General features: G+C 43.9%; 3 protein-coding genes across 3 annotated transcripts; 2 read left to right on the plus strand and 1 right to left on the minus strand.

Moving 5' to 3' along the window:
- The first annotated feature begins 681 nt into the window (after positions 1–681).
- LOC146642676 (uncharacterized) lies at positions 682–3,287 on the plus strand. The gene is made up of 3 exons (XM_085399310.1): positions 682–720; positions 1,538–2,333; positions 2,872–3,287. The coding sequence occupies exons 1-3, from the start codon at positions 682–684 to the stop codon at positions 3,285–3,287; spliced, it is 1,251 nt and encodes a 416-aa protein (XP_085255436.1).
- A 7,000-nt stretch (positions 3,288–10,287) lies between these two features.
- Positions 10,288–18,252, plus strand: LOC146642677 (uncharacterized). Its single transcript, XM_085399311.1, has 3 exons — positions 10,288–10,462; positions 16,326–17,844; positions 18,151–18,252. Exons 2-3 carry the CDS (start codon positions 16,678–16,680, stop codon positions 18,250–18,252), a joined length of 1,269 nt encoding a protein of 422 aa, XP_085255437.1. The 5' UTR covers positions 10,288–10,462; positions 16,326–16,677.
- Positions 18,253–19,090: 838 nt separating this feature from the next.
- LOC146642678 (uncharacterized) lies at positions 19,091–21,910 on the minus strand. Its single transcript, XM_085398193.1, has 4 exons — positions 21,724–21,910; positions 20,651–20,799; positions 19,786–19,950; positions 19,091–19,710 (listed from the first exon to the last, which is right to left on the minus strand). The coding sequence occupies exons 2-4, from the start codon at positions 20,705–20,707 to the stop codon at positions 19,543–19,545; spliced, it is 390 nt and encodes a 129-aa protein (XP_085254319.1). The 5' UTR covers positions 20,708–20,799; positions 21,724–21,910; the 3' UTR covers positions 19,091–19,542.
- Between the last annotated feature and the right edge of the window lie 2,537 nt (positions 21,911–24,447).

A 24,447-nucleotide genomic window follows, 5' to 3' on the forward strand; every position in this document is an offset into this window, starting at 1 on the left:
AGATTTTAACCACTACGGTGCAAAGTTTTTAGATACTGCGTTGATAAAGTACAAGAGATACAATCAGTCAGTGTTTATTCAGCAGTCAAGGACATCAATATTTGCATAGTATTTTTACTGACATGTAGTGCACATATGTTTTGGGCAAAAACATTTTTGAATATTAAAATACGAACATTTGTAACAAACAATTGACAAATTAGCCAATGCCAATGCAAAACCAATGCCTATTAAAAAAAGAAGATAATCTTCTCACAAACTGAAGTTTGATTTTGAAACAGGAAAAACAGTCCCATATGGAAAAGAAATAGTAAAAACGTATATGATTTACTCATGAAAGTGGCCACTTTCTCATTACTTTCATATATTGTTTTAGTAAGTATCCAAAACATACAAGATTCATTATATAATCTTTCAAGGGATCTTATATCTGTTTTTACTCTTGTATGCTTTTCATACAAGTTTCACACAAGACATTTACAAACTTTATAAAATTTATATATATCTTTTCCATATGTACACTGTCTTGTTGGTATATGTATGGTTTCTATACATTTATGTCAGATAAAAACTTTGGTTGTAAGATTCAGATAATTATTTAATAAAAGCTAAATATTTGAAATGAGAATAAGAAAGAAAAGTATTTCTTTGTGCCCCCCTCTGTCAAGGGCAGTGTCGTGGATGAGAGAAGGAGGACCCAAACGCTGGACTCACAGGCAGGTAGGTGAAGGTGGATGTTTATTGCCGAAGGAGTGAGCAAACAGTACAGAGGGAGGAAACGGCTGGCTGGCTGACTGAACGAACAAAGGACTGACTGACTGGACATACAGACGATATTGACATCAGACATACATCATTAACATCAATGACACGACAGAGAACTGGTGAAACCGAGGAACTTAAATACACAGGTTGAATGATGACAATGATTGGAAACAGGTGAGTACAGGGCTGAACATAATCTGACTAATGACACGGGAGACAAGCTGACACGGGAAAAGACAGGAAGTGAGAACATTAATGTGGCGAACCAAACTGAACATGAACAAACTGAAATCACTGGGTCAACGACCCAGGAACCCTGACAGTACCCCCCCCTTCAAAGGCCGGCACCCGACGGCCAAAAGAGAAAGAAAAAAAAAACCCAGAACAGGGTGGGCGGAGGGGGCCCAGGACGGAGGGACGGAGTCCACACCAAGACAGTTCAGGTGGGCGCCCCCGTGGCCCGTGGCCGAGACGAGACAGTTCAGGTGGGCGCCCCCGTGGCCCGTGGCCGAGACGAGACAGTTCAGGTGGGCGTCCACGCGGCCCGTGGCCGAGACGAGACAGTTCAGGGGGCCGACCGTGCGGACGGCAACGGCGACAGCACTGGTCCGGGGGCCGACCGCGTGGAAAGCAACGGCGGCGACGTGGGCACAGTTCGGGGGGCCGGCCGTGCGGAAGGCGACGGCGGCCACTCAGGCGAAGGCGGTCGGGGGGCCGGCCGTGCGGAAGGCGACGGCGACAGCACTGGTCCGGGGGCCGACCGCGTGGAAAGCAACGGCGGCGACGTGGGCACAGTTCGGGGGGCCGGCCGTGCGGAAGGCGACGGCGGCCACTCAGGCGAAGAGGGTCCGGGGGCCGGCCACGACGGCGATGGCGCCCGGCCAGTGGCCCAGCCAGCGGTCTAGAAAATGGCCGTTCAGCTCCAGACCCAAACGAGGCTGGGCCAGGCGAGGCTGAAGGCACTGAGGCTGGGCCAGGCGAGGCTGAAGGCACTGAGGCTGGGCCAGGCGAGGCTGAAGGCACTGAGGCTGGGCCAGGCGAGGCTGAAGGCACTGAGGCTGGGCCAGGCGAGGCTGAAGGCACTGAGGCTGGGCCAGGCGAGGCTGAAGGCACTGAGGCTGGGCCAGGCGAGGCTGAAGGCACTGAGGCTGGGCCAGGCGAGGCTGAAGGCACTGAGGCTGGGCCAGGCGAGGCTGAAGGCTCTGAGGCTGAAGGCTCTGAGGCTGAAGGCTCTGAGGCTGAAGGCTCTGAGGCTGAAGGCTCTGAGGCTGAAGGCTCTGAGGCTGAAGGCTCTGAGGCTGAAGGCTCTGAGGCCGCAGCGGACAAAGGCTCTGAGGCCGCAGCGGACAAAGGCTCTGAGGCCGCAGCGGACAAAGGCTCTGAGGCCGCAGCGGACAAAGGCTCTGAGGCCGCAGCGGACAAAGGCTCTGAGGCCGCAGCGGACAAAGGCTCTGAGGCCGCAGCGGACAAAGGCTCTGAGGCCGCAGCGGACAAAGGCTCTGAGGCCGCAGCGGACAAAGGCTCTGAGGCCGCAGCGGACAAAGGCTCTGAGGCCGGGCCGGGCGTGGGTGCAGCTGAGGCAGAGGCCGGGCCGGGCGTGGGTGCAGCTGAGGCAGAGGCCGGGCCGGGCGTGGGTGCAGCTGAGGCAGAGGCCGGGCCGGGCGTGGGTGCAGCTGAGGCAGAGGCCGGGCCGGGCGTGGGTGCAGCTGAGGCAGAGGCCGGGCCGGGCGTGGGTGCAGCTGAGGCAGAGGCCTGACCAGGCGATGCAGGCGCGGAGGCCTCTGGCCGGAGACAGGCAGGGCCAGTAGGCGCGGAGGCCCCTGGCTGAGGAGCGGCCGGGCCAGCGGGTGCGGAAACCCCTGGCTGAGGAGCGGCCGGGCCAGCGGGTGCGGAAACCCCTGGCTGAGGAGCGGCCGGGCCAGCGGGTGCGGAAACCCCTGGCTGAGGAGCGGCCGGGCCAGCGGGTGCGGAAACCCCTGGCTGAGGAGCGGCCGGGCCAGCGGGTGCGGAAACCCCTGGCTGAGGAGCGGCCGGGCCAGCGGGTGCGGAAACCCCTGGCTGAGAAGCAGGAAGGCTCACAGCTGGCTCTGGGTGCTGTGGCTGCAGGTCCGGGGACTGGACGGGATGGTGGACAGGTGACTGGGGAACAGGAGGCGACTGGACTACAGGGCACTGGGCGGCAGACTGGACTACAGAGGAGTGGAGGACAGGTGGAGGCTGGACTACAGGTGACTGGGGGACAGGTGGAGACTGGGCTACAGGTGACTGGGGGACAGGTGGAGACTGGGCTACAGGTGACTGGGGGACAGGTGGAGACTGAGCTACAGGTGGCTGAACTGACTGGAGGGCAGCAGGAGACTGGACAGCAGGTGAGGGAACTGATTGGACTAAGGAGACTGACGGATAAACAGAGGCCGGTGAGGCTAATGGCTGAGCTAAAGAGTGAGCTAGTGACGGAGATAAAATTACAGCTTGGGCTCGTAAGGCTGGTGCCTGGGCAGGGGACAGTTCAGCTAGTCTAACCAGTGATACTGCGAGGGCGTGAAAAGCTGGATCAGGAGGTGGATGAAAGGGTGAAGTAGTAGGTGGACCGGTTAGCTCTTCCAAGCCTCCAGGGAGGTCAGGCTGGGTTCTGGCTGCCCTCAGCCTGGGCGCTGGGACAGGCACAGAAGGTGGCTGGACACCAGTCACCCCCACCCGAGAAACAGGAGCGGGTGTGGAGGTGGACTGGGTCGCAGCTGCCCTCCTCCTGGGAGCTGGCACTGGAGTGGGTGTAGGCTGACTGATAGGAGTGGAAATAACGACCGGGTGAGTGACACTGACAGGTCTATCGGGTTGTATTCTGGTCTTTCTGCCATCACTATTTACAGTTTTTGACTGAACAGTCTTTGGGGAGCCAGAGCAGAAAAGATCTTCCCAGTCCACATCATCCTCAAGGAGGGAAACTCCCCATGAATCAGAAAAGAGTCTGTTGTGTGTTTTAAGTGGATAATCAGATGAGGGGTGTGGAAAACAGTCACTGGAACTCACCACCGGGAGTTGCTGAACAGAGTCCGTTTTATGGCGGCGTGTGCGCCGCTTTCCCCGGGAAGAGGAAGCGGGCCGGGTAAACGGCTGAGCCTCTGGCGCGGTAGCCTCCGCTGAGCCGAGATGGGAGGTGTAGCCGTTGTGCCGTGGCGAGGCGGAAAGGCTGGAGAGTGAATAGGCTGGCGGGCGAGCGAGGAGCGAAGCGGCGGGAGAGCGAGCGGCCGAAGCTTGGGCTGTGACGCCCACTCTCCGCGGCGAATGCTCCGGTGCAGCTGAGGCAGCAGGTGGGGGAACGTGGCGTCTCCGAGGCCCGCCCAGAGCCAGGCGAGTCCCCTCGAAGACGTGCTCTCTCTCCGCGAAGAGCCGCTGTTTTCCCCGAAGCCCCTCCGTCCAGCGAAGGAGCGCTGCCTCCTGCCGCTCGAAAAGTTCAGGGTCCGCTGGGTCCACAACGCGTGGTCGTGTCATTCTGTCAAGGGCAGTGTCGTGGATGAGAGAAGGAGGACCCAAACGCTGGACTCACAGGCAGGTAGGTGAAGGTGGATGTTTATTGCCGAAGGAGTGAGCAAACAGTACAGAGGGAGGAAACGGCTGGCTGGCTGACTGAACGAACAAAGGACTGACTGACTGGACATACAGACGATATTGACATCAGACATACATCATTAACATCAATGACACGACAGAGAACTGGTGAAACCGAGGAACTTAAATACACAGGTTGAATGATGACAATGATTGGAAACAGGTGAGTACAGGGCTGAACATAATCTGACTAATGACACGGGAGACAAGCTGACACGGGAAAAGACAGGAAGTGAGAACATTAATGTGGCGAACCAAACTGAACATGAACAAACTGAAATCACTGGGTCAACGACCCAGGAACCCTGACACCCTCTCCCTGTTAATACCCTACCTGCCCCCCTGGCAAAACTTTCCTAGACCCGCCCCTGCACAGTTACCAGCTGTCAGCTACATAAAAAAAGGATGCTGGTGTTATTTGTCTCTCAGAAACAGTTCATAACTTCCCTTCAACTCATTCCTGTCACCTAAAAGGTAAACCTGTTTCTCCATCACTGTTCTGCTCTGATGATTCAGTAAGGACATCTCCTGGTTTCATCTTCATGTTTCCCTCTCACCACATAACCAAACCGACATCATGACCAGCAGCTTTACAGCTGTGGCTCCAGCAAACATCAGCTGATACTAGAAATTAATATTCAATAAATTCTAACAACAGCTGATCAAGCTTAAACGTGCTGCTGTTGTTTAGCGCGACATCCGCTGGTTTCCTGTTTCTGGCGCAAAGTGGGCAATAAATAAACAAGAGAGACGATCAGCTGATCATTGATCAGTTTCATGATTAAAGTAGCAACAGAAGAGGGAGGGTGGGGGGGATAAGAGAAGAGGCAGCTGTGCAGCGTAAAGACAGAATAACTCCAGCTTTGTGTCTTTTCCCATTCTAGCTAAAGTACGGGACAAACTGCGTCTCTTCTCAGCTCAATACGAAACACGTAATATTTTCTCTGAATGAGGGACCATTCCATTTTTTAAGGAGCCGTTGGCAACTCTACTAACTAACCTTATGAATAAAATAAAGTTCACTATCAGTAACATCATAGCAACCGAACAGCTGTATAGAAACTCCGTCAAGCTGGCTAGAACGCAGTACGAGTTATTGCAACTGACGGTAAAAAGTCAGCATAACGAAAATAAACTCCACCTAAACTTGGTTTATATCTGACCCAGATAGACTGCAGGTCATAACTTCTTACCTGAAGTTCAGTTCACCTGACACTCGGACTGGTGGCTGCCTCGGGTCTCTTCTCCTGCCTCCCCTTCCCTCATCCACCTGCTGGCCTCTGTGGAAGCCCCGCCATAGCCACCACCAAACAACTGAGTTATTTTTACACATCGACCTGCATCTGGCCAATCCACCACCTCTCATTGTTCATGCCCTTACAAAAAAAAAAATAAGTCACCAGGCATATGCCCGGTATGCCCGATGGCCAGTCCAGGTATGTTAACCTGCAACCAAATCTGCAGCTCCATACAGCAATGTTACGACTTAGATTATATCTTATAACTCATAACTCTTATGTTAGCTCCCCTCAGTAGCATACTGCCTGAAATATTCGACGGCTGCAATAATAAGTGTTATTTTTTCCTTGGTATTCTAATTTCACCGAAGTTTACTAAACTCAAAAAACTTAATATTACTTACCGAGACATTTATTCTGTCCTCATTTTCTTTCACCGAAAAATTGTTTCCTGCGGTGCCGTCTTTCGTGCTTGGCTCTCCTACCTTTGCTAACGTGATGCACATAGCGCAGAAGCCGATGCTGCATTCACTTACACTCGGATATCTGAACTTCACCGTGAAAACATAATCGGACATTTGATATTTGATTGAATTTTATTGTTTTGCCTTTGGGGTGGCACCTGGGGTGGCCAGTCTGGTTGGGGGGGTGGCCTGGGGGGGCACAGGCCACCCCGCTGGACACGCCACTGGGCCTTAAAAATACCTGACTTATATAACAGCACACTGACAGTGTCTCATCCAAAAATAGAAAATGTATAAATACAGTTAATATCATTTTTATTCAAATTTTATTTAATTCTCTTCATATAGTGCCAAACAGATGTCTCAAGTCGTCACTGTTACAACATAGATAAACATGAACATGAAATCCATTATTTAATTCTCTTCCATTCACTCCAGTTCAATTCAATAGCTATATAGATGGATAGACAGATACTGTATTATATACTATATTGATTCCAAATGGAGAATTAATGTGTTATATCACCAGGATAATGAATTCAAGTAGTACAATCTCCAATAAACAGACAACACAGTTAAAGTTCAAAGTGCAATATGTGCAGGATCCAGGCTTTATATTGTAAGATGCAAAACGTTTATATATACATAATATTGTTGAAAAAATAAAGAAAGTTAAAAATCAAAATAAGTTTATTGTCACGGTGGCTGATGTGATTGCAATATGAACCCGAAAGCAGACAAGGGAGAGATGGAACTGAATCTTAACAAAAAGCAAACCATTTATTAGGTTGAAAAAACATGAACACAAAACAAGGCCCAGCAAACAGGGGCGACAACTAAAACTAAAACCTACACTGGGAATAACTCAGTATGACTATGACAACTATGACAGGAAAAACATGAACATGAATCTGAGGAGGTGCATGCGAGAAACTCTGATGAAAAAACATGAACATGAACATGGACCTAAACAGAATCAGGAGATAACCTGAAACCCGGAATAACGTGAACGGAGGAAAACAGACACACCAGCACTGACCAGAGGAAGACAGCGGACTTAAATACACAGAAAATAAAAGGGCAAGTGGAAACACAGCTGACACAAATGAACCTGACACCACAGGGGAAGCAAAATGAAACACACTGAACATGGAAACACAACCCTTTCATAATAAAAGACGAAACAAGGAGAGACGTGGACGTGTGATGGGCCAAGTTGAAAAAGCAGGAGGAGTCACAGGAATTATTACAAAAACATGGTTTTCATTTATTTAACCCAAAAAAGCTGTGATGGATGGCCTTCGCCTCACGGTAATGCACCAAAGCTTTTAATCCGCCACCCTCCAGCCCAGAGGACATAGTTGGACTGGCCATCGGGCATACTGGGCATTTGCCCGGTGGGCCGATGGTGATTTTTCGTTTTTATGGGCCAATGGGTTTTTTTTTCATTTTTTCCCCGTAACAGTATAAACACTGAAAGGTGGTGGATTGGCCAGATGCTGGGAGATGTGTAAAAATAACTCAATTGTTTGGTGGTGGCTATTGCGGAGCTTCCACAGATTCAGTAACATTAACAAGTGGTGGAGGCCAGCAGATGCAACACGCTGGCAGGTGGATGATGGAAAGGCACGAGGAGCAGAGGCCGGAGGCAGTGAACTGAACTTCAGGTAAGAAGTTATGACCTGCAGTCTATCTGGGTCAGATATAAACCAAGTTTAGGTGGAGTTTATTTTCGTTGTGCTGACTTTTTACAGTCAGTTACAATAACTCGTACTGCGTGAGCTAGCATGAAGGAGTTTCTATACAGCTGTTCGGTTGCTATGATGTTACTGATAGTGAACTTTATTTTATTCATAAGGTTAGTTAGTAGAGTTGCCAACGGCTCCTTAAAAAATGGAATGGTCCCTCATTCAGAGAAAATATTATGCGTTTTGTATTGAGCTGAGAAGAGACACAGTTTGTCCCGTACTTTAGCTAGAATGGGAAAAGACAAAAAGCTGGAGTTATTCTGTCTTTACGCTGCACAGCTGCCTCTTCTCTTATCCCCCCCCCCCCCCCTCCCTCACTCTTCTGTTGCTACTTTGATCATGAAACTGATCAATGATCAGCTGATCGGCTTTTCTCTCTTGTTTATTTATCTCCCACTTTGCGCCAGAAACAGGAATCAGAATACTTTATTGATTCTGATTCCTGTTTCTGGCGCAAAGTGGGAGATAAATAAACAAGAGAGAAAAGCCGATCAGCTGATCATTGGAAACCAGCGGATGTCACGCTAAACAACAGCAGCACGTTTAAGCTTGATCAGCTGTTGTTAGAATTTATTTAATATTAATTTCTAGTATCAGCTGATGTTTGCTGGAGCCACAGCTGTAAAGCTGCTGGTCATGATATCGGTTTGTATATGTGGTGAGAGGGAAACATGAAGATGAAACCAGGAGATGTCCTTACTGAATCATCAGAGCTGAACAGTGATGGAGAAACAGGTTTACCTTTTAGGTGACATGAATGAGTTGAAGGGAAGTTATGAACTGTTTCTGAGAGACAAATAACACCAGCATCCTTTTTCTAAGTAGCTGACAGCTGGTAACTGTGCAGGGGCGGGTCTAGCAAAGTGTTGCCAGGGGCCAGGTAGGGCATTAAGAGGGAGAGGGGGTCACAAAGAAATACTTTTCTTTCTTATTCTCATTTCAAATATTTAGCTTTTATTAAATAATTATCTGAATCTTGCGAACAAAGTTTTTATCTGACGTAAAATGTATAGAGATCATACATATACCAAAAAGACAGTGTACATCACTGTCACAACAGCGTTTGTTTTCATTCAAAGGCTTTATGGCTTTAATACCTGGTGGGCTGGTCTGTAGTGAAAATGCCCAATTTTTTGTCCCAGTCCAGCCCTGCAGGTTAATACTGGCAATGTCACCATGCCAGCTGACTGTATTTCATCATCAGCCAGTGTTGTTCTTTATACATCAATATTACCAAAGTTTACCATAAGGCAGCATAGAAAGTATTTACTTGCTTTCAGGTGTTATTCAAATGTTAGTCTTTTCATTTGTTTCCCCACTTTTTTCCTGTTTCAAAATCAAACACCAGTTTGTGAGAAGATTATCTTCTTTTTTTAATAGGCATTGGTTTTGCATTGGCATTGGCTAATTTGTCAATTGTTTGTTACAAATGTTCGTATTTTAATATTCAAAAATGTTTTTGCCCAAAACATATGTGCACTACATGTCAGTAAAAATGCTATGCAAATATTGATGTCCTTGACTGCTGAATAAACACTGACTGATTGTATCTCTTGTACTTTATCAACGCAGTATCTAAAAACTTTGCACCGTAGTGGTTAAAATCTCATTCTAATAAGAGTTAAAAGCGCATTCGCTTATTAGGTTTATAGGGTTATTGAATTATGGTTAACGTTTGGTACACTCAGAAAAATAAAGGTGCCAACTGGAACCAAAAGTGGTTCTTTAGACTGATGCCATAGAAGAACCTTTTTTGGTGCCACAAAGAACCTTTCAAACAATGGTTCTTTGAAGAACCATTTCTTTCAGTGGTTCATTGAAGAACCTTTAAAGGTGCCCCAAAGAACCATCAAGAAATGGTTCTTTGGGGCTGTTAAGAGATTTTCTACATTATACACTACAACCAAATCTCTATAATACAATATAATCAAGTAGGCCTTATATTCTAACCAAGTGTGCCTTATATTTAGTGTGTTCATATATTTTCACATAACCAAGCCTATTGTTGAAGAACTACCTAATCAAGTTTATTGTTAAAGAGAACATAATGCATTCCTTACTTAAGTGTCTGAAATGTTTGAGATGTTTTGACAGCATGATATAATGATGCATTCTTTCCTATAATGTCTGTGATGTCAGATAAAGCATGATATACTACTGTATTTTTAATCCCAGTGTGTGAAAGATCAGATAAGCTGATTTCATGTTTAACCTCTTCCCTGACTGTTAAAAAGAGGAAGTACTATGTAACCCATTTTTGCCTTATAAATAAAGCAGCGAGCCTGTGCTCGGTGTGTGTGTCTTCTCAGAGGCATTCACCCGTGCGCACGTTTTCTAATTACTCTCTGAGTCGGTCTGCAGTTGTCTCATTTCTCTTATTTGTGTTTGAACAAATGTCTACCCCTGACATTTAATTGGTCCTTCGAGCCGGAGAACTGACTGTTATTTTTAACGTCTAGTTTTCCACAGCGGTCTTCATCGGATCCTGACGTCGTGACGCCTGCGCTGGAAAAGAGTCTGTGCACAGCAAAAGAAAATCCGGGAGCGTGAATTCGACCTCCGGTCAGCGTCTTACACAGGCCTTCACGGCTGCAGGACCCGATGAGCACCGGATCCAAAAACGCAGCGCCACAGTAAGGTGAATATGAAACACTGCATTCCATCAAGCGTTACAATACGTTGATATTGAGATTTTCCTTTAAAATAGTGTAAGCCTGGTGAGCGCCGACAGATCTCACAGTCCAGAGAGGGACTTAAAGAGACAACAGGCAAGAGCGATAATCTAGAAATCGCTATTAAAAGTTCCGGTTGCTCTGGGTAGCAGCTGTAACGGAACGAGTTCCGGTCACTCTAGGAGTGGCTGCAACGGAACAGGTTGAAGGTTACATGAAATAGGCCTATGGAAAAATCTCAATAAAAATTATAAAAAACGCGCTTTGTTTGTGTTGAAATAGAGGAGTGAGTTGTTTTTACGACCCAATAAGCGGTCGAACCACTTCTCAAACTGTTTTCCTGTGTACACTCACGTATTGGTTAAAGTGGAAAAAGGGTTGTGCGTCATCACGTAAAATCAATAACCGCTCACTCGAATAGCGAGTGAGTAGAAGGCTGTTATTGAAAACCCATTCTCACTTTTTCATGCCAAAGAAGGTGTCACAGTTCTGACGTAATTAGTTCAAAATGGGTAATTCTAAAACTAAAGTAAAATTAACAGCAGATGAAGAAAAGCTTGAAAGAAACTGTCAAAATGCAGGAAAAGTCAGTGCAAATAGGTGGAGAAATCCACATAAAATTTATTGTCCAGCCTGGCAAGGCAAATGCAATCAAGAGTCAATAACTGCTTTAAAAGCTGCTTTGCAAAAAGAACTATTTGAGGAAAAAAGTCAAAAGAAAAAAGCAAAACGTGTAGCTGAATGGCGACTTTTCAAAGCATGGGAAGCAGAAAATGATAAACGCAGTGCTAAACGTGCCCAAAAACAAGAAAATAAAGATAAACAGAAAGCTGCTGGAGAGGAAAAAAACCCCCCTCCTTATGCACCTTCCTCTCAGCCCACACACACAGCAGCAGCAGCAGCAGCAGCTGCACCAATTCCTGCGTCACCGCTTCCTGTAATCTCTCCTCATAACCCTTTTGCTCCAGATCCCTATGCTGAGGCAAAACATCAGCTTAATCTTATGACTAAACATAATCACTACAAAAAAGAAGGAACTGTAGGTCAGTTTCCAATGGTTGCCTTATCAAATCCTAGGTATGGGCAACCCAGTGGGCCTGTAGACGGCCAAGGAATCATACCAATAGATGGAGAACCTCTGATATACGCATTCAGACCCTGGTCCCATAAGGACAGAGAGAATGTGCTAAAAGATGTCCCACCCCTTAATGAAGGTTTTCAACAGTGGCGACATGCAGTAGAGTTGATTCGTCGTGGGTGGGGTTTGAATGGTCATGAAATGCTCCAAGTTCTTCAAGATTTATTAGGTTTACGTTTTCCTAGAGTCAGAGGAGCCTACACAGGAAACGACCAAAACGGCGACGTCCTAGGACCAGACACTCCTCAGTTAGTTCAAGAAACAAATGACTTGTACGGCAGAATAGAAGTCAATTTAGCCCCAAGGCCAGATTATGGAAAAATAGGAGAGTGCAAACAAAAGGAAGGAGAGACAGCATCAGACTATCTGGATCGCTTACGTCCTGTTTTCGGGCAAAATTCAGGACTGGATCACGATCCAAATCCACAGTCTGCTTTTCAACAACAATTAAAAAATGCCTTCCTGAATGGCCTAATGCCCAAAATAAAAACACACGTAGACAAACACTGGGTGACACAAAACACAGGCACTCTGCCTGACGCCCTGCAATATGCTGAGCATGCAGTTAAAGTGTATAAACAGAAAGAAAAAACAGAAGGAGTTTTCATGATTGACCCAGAGACAGGCTTCATAGCTTTCTCAGGACAACAAAAACACACAGCAGGTTTTAAGCGACGTAAGGGAAAGCAGAAAGTAGGACAAAGAAGAGACAAAAGAGATATACAATGTTATAACTGTGGTAAATACGGGCACTTTGCTCGAGACTGTAGAAGTGTAAGCCAGGAACAAGAAAGTGATGATGACAGGCGCAGACGCCGTGATGAATGACTAGCACGAGAGGAAGGAAGTGAAACAAGTGAAGGGGAAGTTTACAATATTGAACAACTACTGCTGGGATCAGAAGCAAAGCCAACAGTTATAGTACACGTGAATGGTGTCCCAGTAAAATTCCTTTGTGACACAGGAGCGTGTAGATCTGTCTTAACAGTAGAAGTCCCAAATGTAACTTTCTCAAAAGATACTTTAATTGTGAAATCAGCCACAGGACATGTGACATTGCAACAGCTAACCGTTCCCCTCTTTATGTCACATAGAGAAAGTGGTCGTGGCTGCAGAAACCAGTGCATCTATGACCCATCTTGTCCACTAAATTTGTTAGGAAGAGATGCTTTAACAAAATTAAAAATAGGAGTTATCCCTGAAGAAAGTGGCATGCAAGCCAGACTCCTACTCTCTGAAAGTCAGAGCCAAACTGAAGACATTTTTGTTTGTGAAGGTTCAGGTGAGCCAAATTATTACTGGACCTTAGATTTACCAAAACTTGAACCTCTGGAAGCCAAGGCTAATGTGTACTTACCTGAACACTCACAGAGGCAGGACCCAGCAGCATACCACAACACCCTGTGGTATAAACATGTCCCAGGCCCAGACAAAATTTATGATCAGCAAGTGCACAGACTAGGACCACAAAAATTAGTCCTACAACACCTGTATGTAACACAGAGTGGCAACGCAGTATGCTCAGTGTTACAGACAGATGCAGTGCAACGCATAAATAAAATGTTGAACCCTCATGTATCTGTTGCATGCAACGACCAAACGCCTTGGTCTGAGTTAGGCACAGTGCTGAGAAATGTAGAAATGGACAGATATGACAAAATAGAGTGTGAAGGCTGGCAAAAAGGCCGTAGAACAGGGTGCATGAGACTCACGCTGTGTTGGCCGGTGACAGCCACACCGGCTACACATTTAGCCACAACAGAGCAAGACGAATGACAAGTGTTAACAGTTGAAACACATCCTGAACTAGAAAAGCTACCACAAACATTATGGTCTCAAGGACCCACAGATGTAGGCCTAATAAAAGAAGCAGATCCAGTAGTGGTGAAAACTACAACCACATATAGGCCTGTGAAACCACAATATCCTTTGAGTGCAGAGGCGAGAGAAGGAATTGGACCAGTCATAGCAGATATGCAAAAAGCAGGTATTCTCGTGAAAACTAATGAAGCCACGTGTAATACCCCAATTTTTCCAATAAAAAAGGCTAATACAGGAAGATATCGCCTAGTTCATGATCTAAGAGCAATAAACGAGGTAACAGAGCAAATACCTCCGGTGGTTGCAAATCCACACACAATTTTAAATCAAGTTACACCTAAAGAACAGTGGTTCTCTGTAATAGACTTGTCCAATGCTTTCTTCTCTGTGCCCCTACACCCTGACTCACAGAAGCTATTCGGATTCACCTTTAACAATCAAAAGTATACTTATACAAGGTTGCCTCAGGGATTCCAGAATAGCCCCACTCTTTATGCAGAGGCTTTGAGAAAATCAATGTCATCTTGCTCCCTCCCTGCTCCAGGGCAATTCTTGCTGTATGTAGATGATATATTGATTACAGGCCATACACAGGATGAGTGCAAAACAAACACACTGACAGTTTTGCAACATCTCGCAGAGCAAGGCCATAAGGTATCACAGCATAAATTGCAGTTGTGGAGCCAGGAAGTGACATACCTTGGCCACAAACTAACAGGACAAGGCAGACAGCTGTTAGACAGCAGAAAAGTAGCTGTACAAAATGCTCCAAAGCCAATTACTAAACAACAAATGATGAGTTATCTAGGTCTGTGCAATTTCTGTAGATGCTGGATCCCAGAGTATGCACTGCTGGCCCAGCCACTACAGGACCTCATTTATGGCAAAGACCTAGCACTAAAAGACAAAATACAATGGACCCCAGAAGCAGAAAAAGCTTTTGTTGATTTAAAAATAGCATTGCAGACGTGTACCGTCTTAGCTTTACCTGACTATGAAAGACAGTTTGTTCTTCATGTTGATGGTGCAGGAGGGTACATGAAAGCAGTGTTAACTCAAGCTTTTGGAGAAAAACAACGCCCATTAGCTTTCTACTCATGCAAACTTGACTCTGTAGCTGCTGGATTACCTACCTGTGTTCAGGCGTGCGCAGCAGCAGCAGAGGCAGTTAAAAAATGTGCAGACATTGTTTTGGGACACAAGTTGATCATTAAAGTCCCACATGCTGTGACCTCTATTTTACTCCAAGCAAATCTCTCTTTCCTCACACATGCCAGACAACTTTCTTATGTGGGGATTTTACTTTCGCAATCACATATCACAATAGAGAAGTGTGGCCAGCTAAACCCAAGCACACTTTTGCCGACCCCTCTGGATGGAGAACAACATTGTTGCATTAAAAAATTAGAGGAAGACACAAAGCCTCGCAATGATATACACAGTTCCCCCCAGAGCAGTTTCAGTAATGTTTTTGTAGACGGCTCAGCGTCAAAAGATATTTACGGTAGAAATTGTGTGGGTTACGCGGTCACAACTGTTGATGCAGTGGTAGAGGCAAAAGCTCTCAGTTCCTCAAACTCTGCTCAAAGCGCAGAATTGACCGCAGTCATCAGAGCATGTACATTGTACAAAGGTCAAAGTGTCAATATACACACAGACAGCCAATATGTCTATTCAACAGTTCATCATTTTGCAAAAATATGGCATAACAGAGGAATGACAACGTCCTCAGGCAACCCAGTTCAACATGCAAACCTTCTAAAAAAGCTGTTAGAAGTAATAACGTTGCCAAAAGAATTAGCACTATGCAAATGTGCAGGTCATCAAAAGGATGACACAGAAATAACAAGAGGAAATAACTTTGCTGACAAAGCAGCCAAAGCAGCTGCAGAAAAACACATTGATGTTTTAACAACAGAAACCATAGATTTAATGCCATTAGAAATACTAGCAGATGCGCAGAAGACAGCATCGCTGAGTGAACAAAAATCTTGGTTGAAAGATGGAGCAGAATTAAAAGATAATCTCATGATGTGTAATGGCAAACCAGTCCTTCCGAAAAATTTGCATAAAACTGCTGCATTAGTGACACATGGCAGAACGCATGTGTCAGCGGGTGGAATGGTTTCTATACTCAATAAACAGTTCTATACAAAAAATTTTGAAAGTTCAGCAAAAGAGTTTATTAGAACATGCATGATTTGCCAAAAACACAATGCTCAAGGTAATTTACGACCAAAGCGAGGCCGGTTCCCTAAACCGCCACACCCATTCCATACTATCCACATGGATTTTATAGAACTAAATGAATCTCAATCCTCCAAGTATGCACTTGTGATAATAGATGTATTTTCCAAATGGCCAGAAATATACCCAGTGAAAAAAGCAGATGCAATCTCAGTAGCAAAATGTTTGTGCAACCATTTCATTCCAACATATGGCATTCCGTCTCTGATAAGATCAGACAATGGCACACATTTTGTAAATGAAGTGATAAGTAAAGTTTCTGAAGCTCTAGGCTTCAGCATAAAACATCATTGTTCTTATCATCCACAAAGTGCAGGATTAGTCGAGAGAACTAACGGCACAATTAAACAAAGATTGAGGAAATGTATGGAAGAAACAAAAAAACCATGGCCTGAATGTCTAAGCTTAGTAAAGTTATGGATGAGAATAACTCAAGGAGCAGGTGGTCTAACGCCATTTGAAGTTGTACATGGCAGACACTTCCCTCTTCCCATAACGAGCGAGCCAATTAATAAATCTATTGCAGAAACAACAATGGCAGAATGGATGACAAAACTGTTTGAAAATAAAGAAGTGATTTTAAACAATCAACTGCCGAGTGATCTATCTCCAGTCTCTTGCAGGTTGAACCCCGGTGATTGGATTCTGATTAAAGTCCTCCAGCGGAAAAACTGGAGTTCTCCGAAGTGGGAGGGTCCGTTTCAAGTGCTGCTTACTACACCAACAGCTTGTAAAATCGCTGAAAGACCTTCGTGGATCCATCAAACTCACGTGAAGAAAGTGTTTGCACCACAATAAGACGCCGGTTCCCCCGACTCTCAAGTGATCCCCTGGTGAAGGAAAGGGCTGATTGGGTATACCCCGCCCTTTACCTTCTCGCCAGTGGTCTCCTCACTTGGAGCTCAGGTGTGCCTGGTCGCCCTGAAGAACAAACACATAATAAAGAGTGACCCATCCCACCAAAGAGAGGAACCAATGACAACACCAGGGACGCCTAGAATGCAGAGAGCCAGCATGATGAATCTAGGAGAAGAAGAGCCACCAGCCCCCAAGCTGCTATGCTTAAGTGCTTGTCACTTTCAACGGAAACGGTTCATGTGCCGCCTGATCTGTCTGGTGGCCGGTGTCATCTTAGGGGTGATGCTCCACTGGCTGATACCTGGAGGAGCCCGCAGAATAACACCAACTATTCCCCGTCTCAAGAGGTGGACCCATGACAACTCCCATCTAACTGAGATGACCCAAGATCACATTCACCCTTGGATGAACAATGCCTGGTACCGATACCTACACAACACCATAGATGAAAAAGAATGTTATGTCTGTTCTCACATGCCTTCAACTTCAGTCTACCCCACCATATATGGTCGCAAAATGGACAGTCACGTGCAAAGTGAATGTGCAGCAAGTTTCGCCAGCATTGGAAGACAATACTTTACAATTGGCAAGAAAGCTTCACTCCCAGGTGCAAAAGGCCTGAAGAAGGATGGAATCTGTGACGACAAATTCTGGGTAGATATGACAGTAAAAAACAGAAATGCTTCTGTCCCTTTCCCTGTTTTTATGACCCATACAGAGACATGGCATCCTTTGTGCTTCTACCAAGCGTCAGTGCAAGGACGCCACCCTCTGGGCCATACCGACAACTGCAACACAACCTATGGAGGAGTAGGGTATGGGACAGTCAACCTAAATCAACAGGTAAATGGCACCTATTGGGTACAAGGTATGGCATGGCTGTGCGGACAGCGTGCGTACTTTATGTTGCCACCCAACTGGTCAGGATGCTGTGCACCTATCTTCATTTCAGATCACACTTTTAAGATATCTGTGTACAACAAGACCAGAGTTAGGCGTCATATAGAAATCAAGCCTCATGATTCAATCCTTGGAACAGACGTGCCAGAGGAATTCAAACTCTGGAGTACCGCCGACAAGGTAATGCACTCTCTGTTTCCTTGGACCGGAGTAGGAAAACACGCACTACGAATTGAGACTTTAGACTATCGCTTTGGACTGTTTTTGAATGCTTCCACCCGCATTGACAAATCACAGAATGAAGAAATTGATGCAATCCGCATCACTGTCATGCAACACCGAGTAGCTTTGGACCTTATTCTTGCAGAGAAAGGAGGTCTTTGTGTACTGTTCAACAAGACATGTTGTACTTACATACCTGACAACATACACTCATTAAACATGACAAATGCTTTGAATGTTTTGAGACAACTAAGAGACGCTCAGCAACAGGACTACGTAACCGATGAGCATGGCTGGTGGGACTGGTTGCTGAGCGGCTCCTGGAAATCTTTGCTGATTAAAGGCCTGTTGGCCCTATGTACTGTGATGTTCCTATTTTGCATTTTTGCTGCTTGTATTATCCCTTGTCTGAGACGCATGGTGATGAGTATGCTTAATCGTACTTTAGGAAATTTTGTTTTGATCCAGAGAGATATGGAGGATCCCTTTCGCCAGTATGATATGCTAAATAGAGAGACCAGAGAAGAGAATGTCTATGATAATCTTAATCTTAACAGAGCTGATGTTTAGATACTTCACTGAATGATATGCAAGTTGAAAATGTGATTTAACAAGTGACTATGCATTGATATTAAACATGTGAAATATATTAACAACAGGAGGGAAATGTTAAGAGATTTTCTACATTATACACTACAACCAAATCTCTATAATACAATATAATCAAGTAGGCCTTATATTCTAACCAAGTGTGCCTTATATTTAGTGTGTTCATATATTTTCACATAACCAAGCCTATTGTTGAAGAACTACCTAATCAAGTTTATTGTTAAAGAGAACATAATGCATTCCTTACTTAAGTGTCTGAAATGTTTGAGATGTTTTGACAGCATGATATAATGATGCATTCTTTCCTATAATGTCTGTGATGTCAGATAAAGCATGATATACTACTGTATTTTTAATCCCAGTGTGTGAAAGATCAGATAAGCTGATTTCATGTTTAACCTCTTCCCTGACTGTTAAAAAGAGGAAGTACTATGTAACCCATTTTTGCCTTATAAATAAAGCAGCGAGCCTGTGCTCGGTGTGTGTGTCTTCTCAGAGGCATTCACCCGTGCGCACGTTTTCTAATTACTCTCTGAGTCGGTCTGCAGTTGTCTCATTTCTCTTATTTGTGTTTGAACAAATGTCTACCCCTGACAGGGGCACCTTTAATGGTTTTTCAAAGAACCTTTTTAAAAATGGTTCTTTAAAGAACCATTTTTAAAAAGGTCCTTCAAATGGTTCTTTAAAAGAACCATTTTAAAGAACCTTTTTTGAGTGGTTCTTTAAAAAACCATTTTAAGTCTTTCAAAATAAAATGCATCATAAATTGAATTTGAGTAGGGTAAAATAAATACGAGCACAGCATAGACATATATTAATGGTTTATTGTCATTTTGTAGTATACCAAAAGACAAAAAGGCATTTTAGCCCTCAGCACAACATCAATACTAATACATGTCACATATTAGTGTTTTAAACAGTAATAATTAAATATATTTGCTATACTATAAATAAATATATATAAATACTATAGCTACAGATAACACAACAAATAATACATGTATTGTTTAATTAATAAAACATCAGAAAGTGATAAAACACATTAGAAATAGCAATAGCTTCATAACAGACCAATAAATCAACACATTTTCATCAGCAGATGTTTGCATGTTCAGTAAAAATATTTCAACAAGTTTATGATTAAAATGATCAATGAACTTTAGCATTACACCATGTAATGTACGTTTCATGTTGTACTCATGGTCCTTTGTTAGTCCAGTTTAGGACAATGTCTCTGACGTATGTTTCATATCAAACATATGTCATATCAAAACAAGCCCACACCTGCAGTTGTTTCAGTTTTTCACTGGCGTTTCCTGTCAGCTGGTCAACCTCACTCAGGCAGACATCCATATCAGCCAACCAAACGACAAGCTCCTCCCTTTGTGCTTCAAATCCCTCCCACTCTGAGACAAGGAGCTGAAAGAGAGAGAAAAGAGTCAATTATAAAGAAGAGAAAAGTGAAACCCTCCTCAGAAGGTCTGACTCGCATACCTGCAGTTGACCTGTGATGGACTCCAGTTTGGCGTTCACGTCATCCCTCGCCGATGCCAGCAGCCGAGTCTGCAGGGTGCCCTGGAAGAGCTGAGTTAATGTTCGACTCCTCCTGGTCAGGCTCTCCAGCTGGATGAGCCGAGGTCTCCCCTCTCGCCGCTGCCTCTGAACACAGAAACACAAATTGCATCTGAAGCAGGAGGTGCAGATTTTTTGCTATTCTTTTCTAAATCCAGGCTAGATCACGTGGAGGTATTTGGAAAACTTTTTTGGCCAGTGGACGACTGTTGTCTTGCAGAAAGTCAAATCACACATATGCGATACACAATCAATTCACAAGAACACATTATAAAAAATAAGTCCAGTTCTTGCCTGATTTCAAATGAATTCTGCATCAAAACAGGGTGACAGAAGTAAAACGAGTGCACAAAGCCTCACTTTGTACAAGCCTGCTATTACAGTTCTCCTCTATGCAGACGACTTTCCTGTTTTCAAGGCACAACTTGGATCTGCTGTACGAATCTTATGGATACACACTAAATGAAACAATAGTGTGCATGACTCCAGATTCTGATCCCTCATCCTAATATGGTCCCAACATAGCAACAGCAATAAAGCAGATGCTGAGGCTAAAAAAATACAAAGTCCATAAACCAATGGCTGACATGGGTTTTATCATAAGGGTGATAAATATACAGATTTCAGTCTGTCTTAGAGATTTGATGTTCATTTACCTGCAGATGCACTATACGTGCCTGCTCTATGGTTTTTCACAACATTTTGCACATCACTATTTAATACAGGAAGTACGTGAACTAAAACAAGTCATCTTTCTTTGTGAGAGGACCATATTAATGAAACAAACCTCAATGACATGATAGGGATCCCTAAAGATGCTCCTGCTGCTTCTCTTCCTCCTCATCCTAAGCTTCCTTCTCCTTGTCCTCGCCTTCCATCCAATTGTAATTCAACCTAATTGTGTTTCTCCCCCTCCTCTTCCTCATTTTGTTGGAGCTGTGAACACAATTAATGTGAATCTGGATTAATTTGTGCAAACAAGAAAAATCTACAGCTTTTTGGTCAGAGGTGCTCTTGTGATTTAAGCCGGGTAGAGTAGATTTATGTGTTGATGCTACCTGCTTCAGCTCTGGCTGCTGAGTGATATTTACACCCTGGCTGGATTACAAACTTTAACCATGTGCTGAACTTTGGCCCAGCGTTGATACCTCTTGTTAGTATAACGACCTCTTCTTAGCTTGTATGTATGATGGTGGATAAATGAAATATACAAAAAAATTAACTATATTACAAAAGAACATCTATCTTGGAAACATCAAATGACCGGAGCATAACTTGTCAACTAGTCCGAAACTAAGTTATGCAGGAACAGTCAAAGACACACCTTCTCATGTCACATTTCTATTCATTTCTATATAATTCGATTAGACAATAAAGAGTTATCTAATCTAATTATTCATTCAAAACTCTTATGCATAGCTGTATTTTATACAGCTCATACAGAATTCAAAGTAGAGGTTCATGTGAGTATTTAATGTACGGCTCAGATCTACAGAATTTCAGAGTTTCTAGAGCAGACACAGAGCTCACGTCACAACAGGCTTCAGGCGCCATTTTAGTGACTTTAACAATATATTAAATTTTAATTTCGGTCTAGCTGACATTAGGTTATGTACGCAGCACGCAATTGAACCACATATTTTAGAAGCCAAAGGTTCAAATTAGCTGGGAGCAGCTTCACTTAATTATAACAGTGGTTTTGTTAGGAAAACAGTTTCTGTATACCGTATACTAAATTGCGCTGACCTCAACGGCTAACGTATCTAGCTAATCGCTACTGTTAGCACAACATTAACAGCAAGCTACAATGACGAGTAACAAAAACAAAACAGTAATAAGGTTTTAATGGAAATGTTTTACCTTTTCTAACAGTCCCAGAATCCACAGCTTCAAAGTCCAGCAGGTACTGAAGACTGTTATCCGTTTCGCTGTCACCGTCCGTGAGTTTTTTTTCCCGAAGGTCAAGGCCCGCCGCTCGCACACTCTGTCTGCGCATGCGCATCCCAACGACTGACCCCCTCCGTCCGCTCCCGGGAGGTTATAGTATGACGTGTTCTGACGTCACTCTCTCTCTCCCTGTCATTTATTTGGCTCGAAACACATATTAACAAATTGCTCAGTGATGAACAACTACTCAGATCATTTACCTAAGCAGTGCGCTTTGTCAAAACGAAGTGTGTGTTCATTACACTGACATTCTGTTCTGCAGTTGTTATTTACTTGTATTTTATAATTTGACTTTACATACTGCTGGGTGGTTTGTAAAGTTTACAATAACTAGTATTATCATTATACTATATTTTCAAAAATATATAATAATCTCAAAAGTAATGCCTTGGAGTAGAAAATAGTAATGCTTTATTAAAATTTAAAACTAAAGTACAGTACTTGAATGTGTGTATTGTGTCTACTGTTTGCAAATATTTCTAACTTTTATTTGAATATTCAGTTTCCTACCATCTTCTCTTAAAGGGTAATTGCCAGGTATCCCGCCCTCCCCCTTTGCACACACATGCACACAAAGAAAACACACAGTATAATTCACAGCCTCATTATAGTGAATAAATATTTATGCTATTTACACCATCAAACTTAGATTGCTAAGGATGAAGAACCTTTTGTTCTTTAAAGAACCATTTGTAATAGCTGAAGAACCATCCACAAAATAAAAAGGTTCTTTGACGTATGATGATTCTTTAAAGAACCATGAAGACATCTGAAGAACCATTTAAGAACCATAATTTTTCTGAGTGTAGAATTGTTTTTAACATTATCTGACAATTACATCTGCCACCCTTCTCCAAATCTGTGCCCCTACCTGGCCCCCCCAACAAAAGATTTCTAGACACGCCACTGCTCGTTTACGGAGGGTGCAAAATGCGGCAGCTTGTGTTTTAACTGGCACTCGAAGGTTTGAGCACATCTCCCCTATTTTAGCTTCACTTCACTGGCTGCCCATTTCTTTTGGCATTCATTTAAAAATTCTTTTATTTGCCTTTAAAGCTCTCCATGACCTAGCTGCATCTTAACTCTCTGAGCTGCCACAGTCTTATAAACCCACCCGCTGTCTCAGGTCAGCTGATTCTGAATGTTCCCAGGACTGAGCGCAAACTTAGAGGACATCGTGCTTTTGCTGTAGCATCTCTGAAACTGTGACACGATCTGCCTTTAGAGATTAGACAGGCTTCTTCTCTGCCTGTTCTTAAATCACTCCTGAAAACTCATCTCTTCACCCTGACCTTTGACACCTTGTAAGATGTTGGTTTTTAGTTTGAGTTTTTTAGTTTATTTTTGCTGTTTTATCTTGTTTTTAAATATAGGGCTGTTTAAATTTTTTATGTATTATGTGTTTTATTTTCTTACTGTTAAGTTTTATTCTATTGTTGGGTATTTTAAAGTGCTTTCTCAATAAAGATGGATTGGATTGGACTGGAAGATAAACACTTTAGTTTGCAGTACTGTGGTGAGTTCACAGTAAAGCACTGTGTTGGACTGGCGCACAGTGATTGTGGCGTTCATGGTCAGTGTTAGGTTACCTCAAGTACAGTGGATTCATTTGCATTTAAGCTGATGATGCTTCGATTAAGTCATCAAATTTCACCTTTATATCAGCTGTATAAGACAATTCTCAGGATACTGTTAGTGTAGGAAATGGAAAGACAACCAAGATATCTGTGAAACGTCTGCTTACATCTTGAACTCAGCTCCGGCGTATGTGGTAAGTTGTTAATGAGTGACTTTAATTTATTCTTTCTTCAGATGTGGCTATACACTCTACTGAGAATAAGCATACTGTCACGATATGAGTGGATCTTCAAAATAGACATCAAAATAGTTCATGGAGAAAATAAGTAGAAAAAGTAAAGATCTTCTTAGGAACAATACTGTTTGGATAATTATAACCATCATAAGCAACTGAATCATTTCAACATGTATTTGCTCAAAAATTTATTACAAACACGTATTTAATTATCAACACAAGGAAAGTCAACAGTTTCTAGAACTCCAACAGGGGCAGGACTTGGAGGTACTGGGATTTCAGGAGGCAGCAGAATGGTACACTGGTCAGTGTCATTATTATTGACCGGTGATGGTGGATGGCCTTGGGGGGAGCTGAGAGGTAACTCAGACCTCTTATCTTCAGGACACGGAAAGCAAACATACTTCTTTTCAGCAGCTGGAGACTTAGAGACATCCCAAGTCATCAGCCTCATGCGTTTAGGCTGAGGCAAAGGTTCCTCTTCATCCTCCACAGAAAAAACGCTTGAATATCTGCGCTTTCTGCCCAGACCTAACTCTGCAATGGGTGGAGGTGTCAGAGGCAGAGGAGACATTAAAAAGGCCAAATCATCATCCAGGGATGAACAATCATATTTAAAATCTGGATGCATGATCTTGTCTGTGTCCTTTGACTGAAAGCTGGCATCAGCAGGTGGAGGAACTGAAGAAACTGGAACATCAGAACTCATCAGCCTCATGCGTTTAGGCATCAAATGTTCCTCTTCATCCTCCACAGAAAAAACAGCAGAATATCTGCGCTTTCTGCAGAGACGTAACTCTGCAGTGGGTGGAGGTCTCGGAGGC

The sequence above is a fragment of the Rhamphochromis longiceps genome, linkage group LG23, assembly GCF_057381845.1.
Source record: "Rhamphochromis longiceps isolate RC_006_pf linkage group LG23, R_longiceps_female_GT1.1, whole genome shotgun sequence".
In the NCBI taxonomy this organism is placed as follows: Eukaryota; Metazoa; Chordata; class Actinopteri; order Cichliformes; family Cichlidae; genus Rhamphochromis; species Rhamphochromis longiceps.

Coding starts and splice junctions, on each gene's coding strand:
- LOC146642678 (XM_085398193.1), bottom strand. CDS start 20,707: ATGAGGAGGAAGAGAAGCAGCAGGAGCATCTTTAGGGATCCCTATCAT. Junction 19,951..20,650: donor ATCCCTATCATGTCATTGAG/GTTTGTTTCATT, acceptor TTCTGTGTTCAG/AGGCAGCGGCGAGAGGGGAG. Junction 19,711..19,785: donor CCATCACAGGTCAACTGCAG/GTATGCGAGTCA, acceptor TCTCTCTTTCAG/CTCCTTGTCTCAGAGTGGGA.
- LOC146642677 (XM_085399311.1), top strand. CDS start 16,678: ATGACAACACCAGGGACGCCTAGAATGCAGAGAGCCAGCATGATGAAT. Junction 17,845..18,150: donor CAGAGAAAGGAGGTCTTTGT/GTACTGTTCAAC, acceptor GTTTTGATCCAG/AGAGATATGGAGGATCCCTT.
- LOC146642676 (XM_085399310.1), top strand. CDS start 682: ATGAGAGAAGGAGGACCCAAACGCTGGACTCACAGGCAG. Junction 721..1,537: donor AACGCTGGACTCACAGGCAG/GTAGGTGAAGGT, acceptor CCGCGTGGAAAG/CAACGGCGGCGACGTGGGCA. Junction 2,334..2,871: donor TGAGGCCGGGCCGGGCGTGG/GTGCAGCTGAGG, acceptor CTGTGGCTGCAG/GTCCGGGGACTGGACGGGAT.